The sequence below is a fragment of the Bos indicus genome, chromosome 17, assembly GCF_029378745.1.
Source record: "Bos indicus isolate NIAB-ARS_2022 breed Sahiwal x Tharparkar chromosome 17, NIAB-ARS_B.indTharparkar_mat_pri_1.0, whole genome shotgun sequence".
Lineage (NCBI taxonomy): Eukaryota > Metazoa > Chordata > Mammalia > Artiodactyla > Bovidae > Bos > Bos indicus.
Window position 1 is genome coordinate 63489212 of NC_091776.1, and position 10023 is coordinate 63499234.

Here is a 10023-nt window from a genome sequence, read left to right on the forward strand (position 1 = left end):
TCCCACCAGCCAGGGCATGCCACTGACAGAGAGCTGTGCCCCAGAGCTGTAGCCCTGCAGTACTCCTCTGCCCTCCATGGCCAGGGTTCTGGCTCAGCCCCTAACCTGCTGTGTGGCCTCAGGGAACATCCTCCTTTTCTCTGAACCTCTGTTTCCTCATGGGGGCTTCCCTGATCACTCAGCAGTAAAGAATCCAACTGCAGTGCAGGAGACACGAGTTCAATCCCTGGGTCAGGAAGATCTCCTGGAGCAGGAAATGGCAACCCACTCCAGTATTCTTGTCTGGAGAATCCCATGGACAGAGGAGCCTGGCAGGCTACAGCCCATGGGGTCACAAAGAGTCGGAAACCGCTGAAGCAACTTATCACGCATGCTATTAGCTCATCTGTCAAACAGGATGGTGAGGGCAAGAATTAAACCAGGTGATGTGAGGAAAGCGTCCATCAGGTGCTCAGTAAATGTTTTCCCTCGCCCATCCTGCTCTCTGGGGAGGTGCTATTTGCTGGAGTCCCTCCCTCGTGAGTTGCGCCGCGGCAGTACCCCTGCCCACGCCCCCCCAAAACTCCCCGATGCTACTCCTCCCACACAGATCTTCCAACACATCATCCGTCGGGAGGTGACAGACGAGGACACCAGGCACCTGTCGCGCAAGTTCAAGGACTGGGCCTATGGGCCGGTGTACTCCTCGCTCTACGACCTCTCCTCCCTGGACACATGTGGGGAGGAGACCTCTGTGCTGGAGATCCTGGTGTACAACAGCAAGATCGAGGTGGGCGCAGGGCAGGAGGGGCCAGAGCAGTGAGTCTGTGGACTGGGTGCAATAGAAGAGGCCAACTGAGTGCCCAGAATGGCATCTGGCAAGGGCAGGAATGGCAGGATTGTAAGGGTCAGACTTCAGGGGCACGCAGGACTGGCTTAGGAGCCTGGCACTGTAAGTGACATGCTGTGTGACTCAGGACAAACTCCCCAATCTCTCTGAGTCCCAGCTTCCTCTTTGGTACCATGCAGATAAAAATAGAGCATTTCCCATTGGGTTGCTGGGAGGACCATATGAACAGCCGGGCGCAGGGTAAACATTATGTGTCAGCTATTATCATTAGCATTTGTTATATGAAGTTTTAAAAGCTCTTTTTTTAACTTAGCAGTATTTTATGAACATCGTTCTGCACCATTAAATATTCTTCTGCAGTATCATTGCTGCGTGGAAATGTACCACATTCTAATTAACCATTCCTCTATTCTTGGTCATTTGAGTTTCTTTCTGCACCTAACTATCAGGAATAAGATTGCAGTGGCATCTTTGTGGCTACATCATTGCACATGTGCTTGATGATAAAGAAACTCAAGTCCTTAAAGAGACAGGATGCTGCACAAATGGGGCAGAAAGCCCTGGGGCCTGCATACAGAAGGTCTTCCTTCTAGCCCCAGCTCTGTGAGTTTGGACAGATGCCTTCTCATACCGGAGCTCACTTCCCTCATCTTTCAAATCAGTGACCAACCTGATTTAAACTGGGGGTGGTGGTAAGTTTTAGCATCTCTGCTGCAAACTCTGATTGATTGGTAGTGTCTGCCCAGGAAACTGTATAGAGAACTATTGTGTGGGACTCAATTATTGCTGTCTGTCCTGGGTTCAGACTTGGAAAATTGTGGTGAGTCAAGTATTTATCATCCTGGGGCTAAATTTCCCAGTTCCCACTTCCTGAATCAGAATGTCTGAGGTTGAAACCCAGGGGTTTATTTATTTATTTGCACTAAAAATTTTTTGGCTGTAGCATGCAGGAACTTAGTTCCCTGACCAGGGAATCTAATTCGTGCCCCCTGCCTTGGGAGTTCGGAGTCTAAACTACTGGACTGCCAGGAAAGTCCCCAGGAATTTATGTTTTTTAACAAGCTCCATAGGTGATTTTGGTGCCAGCAACTTGGCAACTTCCACTGATTAGAGTTTGGGGACCATAGGAATAGATGTTCTTTCAGGAGCTTTCTAGCTCTGGGTTCTGTGTGTCTAGAACAGGCTAGAAAGGTAAGTTGGGACAGAACTGGGCAGAGCCTTAAATGCTGAGCCCAGAAGTCTGGGTGTCTGAAGAATGGGTCAGGAGGAGAACGAGCTCTCGGGACAGAGGGTGGGGGAAGGCGCACTGGAGTCAGCCTGCCCACCCCCTGCCCACCCTGCTCCCCCACAGAACCGCCACGAGATGCTGGCCGTGGAACCCATCAACGAACTACTGCGGGACAAGTGGCGGAAGTTCGGGGCTGTCTCCTTCTACATCAACGTGGTCTCCTATCTGTGTGCCATGGTCATCTTTACCCTCACCGCCTACTACCAGCCTCTCGAGGGCACTGTGAGTGGCCGCGAGGGTGGCAGGAGCTGGGGCACAGCTGGGCCCCCTGTGGGAGGGGCTGGAGAAGGCTTGGACAGGGTGGGAAGGCGCCCCCACGCCCAGGGGGAGGACGGTGAGGGAGGAGGCTCCGTGGACCCAGAGGCTGGGCTGTTGGGGAGCATCTGGATTTGGAGGGGCTGGGTGAGGACTTGCATGCCCCTTGCCCCCTAGCCGCCATACCCTTACCGCACCACAATGGACTACCTGAGGCTGGCCGGCGAGATCATCACACTCTTCACTGGGATCCTGTTCTTTTTCACCAACGTGAGCACTTGGCCCCAGCCTTACCCTGCCTGGACCCTCCTCTCTCTCCACCTCTTTAATCTGTTTAATGTTTGGCCACACCCCATGGCACGGGGAGCTTCCCCCACCAGGGCTCAGACCCATGCCCCCAGCATTGGGAACACCGAATCTTAACCACTGGACCTTCAGGGAAGTCCCCCTCCACCTCTCTTCACTCCACTGTCTGCTCCACGCTTCTGCTGATTCCACCTCTCTCACCCATCCCGTCCCCTCCTTCAGATCAAAGACTTGTTCATGAAGAAATGCCCTGGAGTGAACTCTCTTTTCATCGACGGCTCCTTCCAGCTACTCTAGTGAGTAGAGGTCCCTGGGGTGGCAGCTTCTGGGTGAGGAAGGTGGGGTTGGGAGGGACATCCTCGAGGTTTGGTGGTAGAGGGTGTGTGTGACTCTTATTAGGAGTGAACTCACCCAGTCTGATCAGCTACTGTAGCCCAAAGTCATGCTGTTGTCAAGTAAAAGAGTCCTCTGGTTAAAGCAAGATTCTGGTTGCTAGAGAGTTATCACTATATACACCATGGGTAGAAATAAATTTAACCTCTTATGCTTGTGATTGATTGCTAACGTCTGCCAGGAGTGCCCATGTTAAGAATCTTAAGGCTGTGTCTGTGTTCAGTGGGAAAGAGTGCTGGGATTGATTAATGATGTCTGCCTGGGGCACAGGCTGGGTTGCTGCATGTGTGTTACATATTTCCCCTTTTTCCTAGAGTTAGAGAACAATGAAAATTCGGGGGGGGTAGGACTCCACGCTTCCACTGTAGGGGGCACAGGTTTGATCCCTGGCCGGGGAACTAGGAAATCACATGTCACATGGTAGGGCAAAAAAAAAATTTCACTTAGCCACAAAATCTCCACTGAGAACTACTGAATCTTCCTCTAGCAACTCCAAAGGACATCACTTTGGGATCTGGTAGGGCCCCAGGACAATTACACACACATCGGTTGGCAATTAACTTTGTAAAGCAATTATTTATTTAATTTTTTGGCTGCGCTGGGTCTGCATTGCTGCATGCGGGCTCTCTGGCTGCGGCGAGCAGGGGCTACTCTCTTGTGGTGGTGTGCAGGCTTTTCCTTGCGGTAGCTTCTCTGGTTGTGGAGCACAGGCTCAGAAGCTGTGGCACACAGGCTTAATTGCCCCGTGGCATCTTCCTGGACCAGGGATTGAACCCGTGTCCTCTGCATTGGCAGGCGCCTTCCTAACCACTGGGCCACCAGGGAAGCCCAGTTGCCAGTTAACTGAGGATTCTGGTTATCAGGATGCTGGGGAACCCCATGAAGCCACATGGTCTCATGGTCTCTCTTCTGGGTGTCGTCGGGATGTCCTAGTACCTAGAGGGCTTGGGGGCCTGCCTCCCTGTCCAGGGTCTCATTTCCCCCTCTCCCCTCTGGCTCCTCTCGTGCCCTCTGCTGCCCTGTAGCTTCATCTACTCTGTGCTGGTGATTGTCTCAGCGGCCCTCTACCTGGCGGGGATCGAGGCGTACCTGGCCGTCATGGTCTTTGCCTTGGTCCTGGGCTGGATGAACGCCCTTTACTTCACCCGCGGGCTGAAGCTGACGGGGACCTATAGCATCATGATCCAGAAGGTACAGGGCAGGCGGTTCCCCCTGGGCTTTGTGTGTCCTTGGAGGGAGCCACACATACCACATGTGCACAGATAGTGCCGCTGGCCCTGAGGCTGCGGGGTGGTGTAGGGGCAGTGGGCAGGGCCTGGACATGGGGTGGGGCAGGGTGGAGCTGGAGAGAAGGTGTGGGATGAGGAGCTGGGAAAGCGAGAAACCACGTATCTCATCTCTGCTTCCTATTCCCACCGGGGTGTCTAGATCCTCTTCAAAGACCTTTTCCGCTTCCTGCTGGTCTACTTGCTCTTCATGATCGGCTACGCGTCAGGTGAGCCCCGGGTGCCCAGGCGGGCCTGGCGGGGGTGGCACCCGGGCTGAAGCAGCCGCCATGGTGTCTGGAGGAGAATATCCAGCGTTTGTAGGGTTCTCTTTGTGTGCCTGGCATTGAGCCAAGTCCTCTCCCATCCGTGCCTCATTTAATCCTCCCAACAAGTCTGTAAGGGAAGTGCGTTTCTTATGACCTTTCACAATTAAGGAAACTGAGGCTTAGATTAAGTAAGGTTAAATAACGTGCCCAAGTTCAAAAGCTAGGAAACGGTAAAACTGCCATCTTAGCTACTGTGACAAAAGAAGCCGCCCCAAAACTTAGTGACTTTAAACAACCACCCTTTTTATTTTTGGCTATGTTCTGCAGCATGTGGGATCTTAGTTCCCTAACCAGGGATCGAACCTGTGCCCCCTAAAGTGGAAACATGGAGTCTTAACCTCCAGGGAAGACCCCCAAACAGCCACCATTTATTATTATGCTCAAGTCCATGGGTCTGCTGGGTGCTTGTGCTGACCTGGGCCAGATTTGGGCTCCCGTGTCTGTGTTCGCTGGCGGACTGGCTGCAGCTGACTAGCGTAGCTAGGGCTGGCCTCCATTGGGAGTGACTTTGCTGTCTTCCTCGGGGTCACTCATCTCTAGCCAGCTAGCTTGGACTTGGTCACACGGTGGTCTGAGGGTTCCCAGATGTGAGCAGAAGTGTTCGAGGTCACTGACTGGCACAGCGTCACTCTCTCTCTCACCTTATTGGCCAAAGCAAGCCTCAGCCTGATTCAAAGAGTGGGGAAACAGGGGAATTCCTTGGTGGTCCAGTGGTTAAGACTCAGCGCTTCCACTACAGGGGACCTGGCTTCAACCCCTGGTCTGGGAACTAAGATCCTATATATCGTGCGAACAGCCAAAAAATAAAAGGAGTAAAAATCAAAGAGTGTGGAAATAGATTCTACCCTCTTGGTGGCAGGAGCTACAAAGCCTCTACTAGGCTGTATCCTTGATGTCACGATGCCTTGGGACCTCAGTGGCACAGGGGGGCAGGGCCAGGGTTGGGGAAGGTAATCAAGCTGTCGGGCTGGTCGCCAGGGGCGGGTGACCGGCCACCCGACGCCCAGGATCCAAAAGGAGCAGCACTCGGAGGCTTCATCTGGGCTTCATGGGAAGGGAGGCGCGCCACAGTTAGCTGATGTCTGGAGGGGGTGACGGCCGTAGTGAGCACAGCTCTGGGCGCAGTCAAGGCTGGTGCCTGGTTTCACCTTCCTCCCTTCCTTTCTGTGCTGCTGTGAGCTGGGAAACAGGAACACGAGAGTGAGTCTGCCCTGGAATGCTGGCATCCCAGACTGCCAAGACCTCTAAGAACAGTCAGCTCAGTGAGGTTCTCCTAGCCTTGGCACTGTTGACATTTGGGGTCAGACAGTTCTCTGTGGTGGGGACTGTCCTGTACATGGTGGCATGTTGGGCGGCATCCCTGGTCTTGACCCAGTAGGTGCCCGTAGTGTCCCTCCTCCACTTGTGACACCAAAAATGTCTCTAAACCTGCCAAAGGTGCCCTGGGGGACAAATTATCCCCGGTTGAGAACCACTAGGCTGAGTCCTGGGACCCTCTTCCTTGTTAATAAGAGTTTGTGGAAAGAGCAAAGGCTTTGCGTGCAGGAGGACCCAGATTCAACCACTGGCTTGGCTTCCACTCTGGGTGACCTTGGGCCAGCCTCTCCACCCTCCCCAGGCCTCAGTGTTCCCCTCCATCAAATGGGAAGGGGCCTCCCTACCTCTCACCCTCCGTGACCGTCACTGCCGTCCCTCCCGCAGCCCTGGTCTCGCTCCTGAACCCGTGTGCCAACTTGAAGGTGTGCGATGAGGACCACGCCAACTGCACAGTGCCCACCTACCCCTCATGCCGCGACAGCGAGACCTTCAGCACCTTCCTCCTGGACCTCTTCAAGCTCACCATCGGCATGGGCGACCTGGAGATGCTGAGCAGCACCAAGTACCCCGTGGTCTTCATCATCCTCCTGGTCACGTACATCATCCTCACGTTCGTGCTGCTCCTTAACATGCTCATCGCCCTCATGGGGGAGACAGTGGGCCAGGTGTCCAAGGAGAGCAAGCACATCTGGAAGCTGCAGGTGAGCCCGCCCCACTGGCCGCTCTGCCCTGGGGCCACCTGGCCTGCTGCACCTCCTCGGCCTGGCGCTCCGGGCGAGCCGCACCACCCCGTTCTGCCTCCACTTCCCAGTCTGTTTAATGGGCACAGATAAAGCCTGCAGGTCTGTTTCCCAGAGCCACCTAGCGGATTTCCATTGGCTTCTGCAGCTCAGCTGCCCTTGCGGTCCCATTCATGGGATGCAATCCCCCCAGCTCCAGGGAGGGAGCGCTCTGGGCACCGGAAATGCTCAGAGAGCCTCACATTTCAGTGGGGTTTCCGCACGGAGCCCGGGGGCAGCTTCTGTGCCCCAGCCGGGCCCAAGACACCAGGCTGGCATGGGAGCAGGCCACCCCAGAGCCAGGAAGCATCAGCATCGTCATCAGAGGGGCTCCCCACTCCCCCTGCCCCCCCCAACCCCAGGCAGATGTGTTGGGTGTGGATGTGCTGGGGAGCTGCTGCCTTTGTTTCCCACAGGTTTCCGTGCAAGCCTAGGGAGCAGAGGGCCTGGGGGGAGGGTGTCACTGCCTGCCTGGCTGCAGGCAGTTCAAGAACCCGGGTTCCCGATAAACAGCCTTACCACGAGGCCCGGCAAGGCAGCACCCACACTTACCGGGACTTGGCACATTTTCAGGAAATGGCACAGTGAGGAAAAACAACTCCACAAGGTCCTCCCCTGAGGTCTGGGTCTCAGGGGACCATGGGACCTGCTCTTACCCTTCATCTCTACCACTTCCTCCCTCAGGCCTCAGTTTCCCTGCTGGATGTAACTTGTAACATGCCAACTCACAGCCTGTGGACTAGATTTGACCAGCAAAGATTTATTTGTTTTCTGCATCACTATATATTTTTTAAAAACTTAATGCAAAAAAATTTTAATTGAGAGATTTCATAGAAAAATCCAGATTTCTGGCCTTTCTTGAAAAGTTGGAAGCCTTGCAGGCGGGCCCACATTCCTGGATGAATGAGAGGTGGCTGCCCCCTTCACACGGGGTGGGGGTCTCCTGCACCTCCTGGTCTGCCCCATCCCCACCCCTCCCTGGGGATGCCCAGCACTGAGGGGACACTGGTGTCCTGGGGCACAGGCTGCTGACCCTTCATTCATTTTCTCTGGCCAGGCGCCTGTAGGTATTTGAGTCTTTAATGCAGGAGTGGTGGGAGCTAGAAAGCCTGGTTCTCTGCGTCATTCCTGCCTTGAGAACAGTTAGGCAAGGCCGGGCGTGGCTCACCCGCCGCCCGCCCACCCTCTCTCCCCACAGTGGGCCACCACCATCCTGGACATCGAGCGCTCCTTCCCCGTGTTCCTGAGGAAGGCCTTCCGCTCCGGTGAAATGGTGACCGTGGGCAAGAGCTCGGACGGCACTCCAGACCGCAGGTGGTGCTTCAGGTGAGGCCGGGTTGGGCGAGACCACCGGGCCTCCTTGTGCTTTCTACCCATTGCCACTTCTGAGCCATGGAAGCCCCCAGGGGCCTGACCGGAGCTCAGTTCCACTGCCTGATCCTGTGGGTTCAGTTCTCAGCCTCGTTTTTTTCATCTGTGAAATGGGGACAATGATAGCATCACTGTATTGGCCAGCTGTGCATATTAGACGGGTTGGCACATGAGATGTGCCCGGCCAGCACCCAACGCACATTGGGGCAGACACCCTGAAGCAGCCGGTGTTACTGCTCTCTCCTTTGCTGGAGGAAGCAGACTCAGAGGCAGTTATAAAAAAAAAAAAAGCAGGAGGGTGTGCTGGAAGGCTGGAGCTTAGAGGCTGCCTGGGGGTGGGGAAGGGGTGCCTTCTCTGGGCAAGGGGGCTCTCCTTGACCCTCTGTCTGCTGTGGCCCCACCAGGGTGGACGAGGTGAACTGGTCTCACTGGAACCAGAACTTGGGCATCATTAACGAGGACCCCGGCAAGAACGAGAACTACCAGTACTATGGCTTCTCGCACACCGTGGGCCGCCTCCGGAGGGGTGAGTTGGCGGGGCGGTCAGGGGAGGTGTGGGGGAGACTGAGGGGCACAGAGGGGGAGCCCTGGTTATCCTCAGCACCGTTTTGTTTGGAGCAGTCCTGTCCCTTCCCTGGGACTCAGTATTCACGTCTGTAGAATGGGAGGGTGTGATGGGCTGGCCGCCGAGCTTCCTCTGCTGCCTGTGAAAGCCTGGGCTCTTCCACTCAGCCGAGAACAGTCGGGAGGCCTTGGGCTCGCAGGCCTCCTGACCTGGGCTTGAATCCTGATTCTTTCATTTTACTCCTGTATGTTCCGAGGCGGGCTCCATGACCTCTCTGAGCCCCAGTTGCCACCTCTGTAAAACGGGGATAATATACCTCCCGCTTTAGAGCACTGACTTCCCTGGTGGCTCAGACAGTAAAGCGTCTACCTATAATGCGGAGACTCGGATTCTATCTCTGGGTCGGGAAGATGCCCTGGAGAAGGAAATAGCAACCCACTCCAGTACTCTTGCCTGGAAAATCCCAAGGATGGAGGAGCCTGGTTGGCTGCAGTCCATGGGGTCGCAAAGAGTTGGACACAACTGAGCGACTTCACTTTCCTTTTCCTTTCGCCCCCTGCTGAGTGCGTGGGACATCAAAGGCGCGCAATACACGGGCGCATGCGCTCTCTGGCCACCCTCACCACGCCCTCCACCGCTCTCACTGCAGATCGCTGGTCCTCAGTGGTGCCCCGCGTGGTAGAGCTCAACAAGAACTCCAACCCGGACGAGGTGGTGGTGCCTCTGGACAACGTGGGGAACCCCAGCTGCGACGGCCACCAGCAGAGTTACCCCCCTAAGTGGAGGACTGACGACGCCCCGCTCTAGGGCCGGCAGGCAGGAGCAAGGTCCTCTCCGCCGCCCATTTCCAGTCCAGCTGCATTTCAGAGGTGCCCCCCACCGGGGTGTGCCCCGCCCCGTACCCTCCTTCGACCCCCAGAGGTGAGGGCCGGGCACATCCCGGGGAGGCCCCAGGACCCTCTGGTCTCCAGGCTCCTGCCCGCCCCCCACGTCCCCCGCCCCACCTCCCTGGCCCGGGCACGGGACGCCTGGTCGCCTGTCTCACTCCCATGGAGTCACAGTAAGGGACACCAGGGTCTCCGCCCACCGGAACTCAGCTCCCTGCCTCTTCATTTATTTATTTGCTCTGCTCTCAGGAAAGTAGCCCAACCCCCAGCCCCGAACCGGAGCATGGCCGGGGCCCCAGGACCGGATCCCAGGTGCAGGGCCGGCTGCACAGGCCACCCTGGGCTGAAGTGCGGTGGCTTTGATGAGGGGCCGGGCCCTGGGTGGGTCTGGGATTGTCGGTGCTCAATAAATGTTCATTGATGGTGGAGATGGTGGGGG

At 56.0% G+C, this 10023-nt stretch overlaps 1 protein-coding gene across 2 annotated transcripts in view; it reads left to right on the top strand.

The window, feature by feature from the left end:
• TRPV4 (transient receptor potential cation channel subfamily V member 4) overlaps nt 1-10012 on the top strand; it is a 36883-nt gene extending 26871 nt beyond the window's left edge. For both annotated transcript variants that reach the window (XM_070769708.1, XM_019978100.2), the window contains exons 7-16: nt 590-769; nt 2181-2339; nt 2550-2642; nt 2901-2974; nt 4097-4262; nt 4500-4566; nt 6367-6683; nt 7960-8087; nt 8537-8658; nt 9347-10012. In XM_070769708.1, coding sequence (XP_070625809.1) covers nt 590-769; nt 2181-2339; nt 2550-2642; nt 2901-2974; nt 4097-4262; nt 4500-4566; nt 6367-6683; nt 7960-8087; nt 8537-8658; nt 9347-9504 — 1464 coding nt within the window. In that variant the 3' untranslated portion in view covers nt 9505-10012. The remainder of the gene's footprint in view (nt 1-589; nt 770-2180; nt 2340-2549; nt 2643-2900; nt 2975-4096; nt 4263-4499; nt 4567-6366; nt 6684-7959; nt 8088-8536; nt 8659-9346) is intronic.
• The last annotated feature ends 11 nt before the right edge of the window (nt 10013-10023 follow it).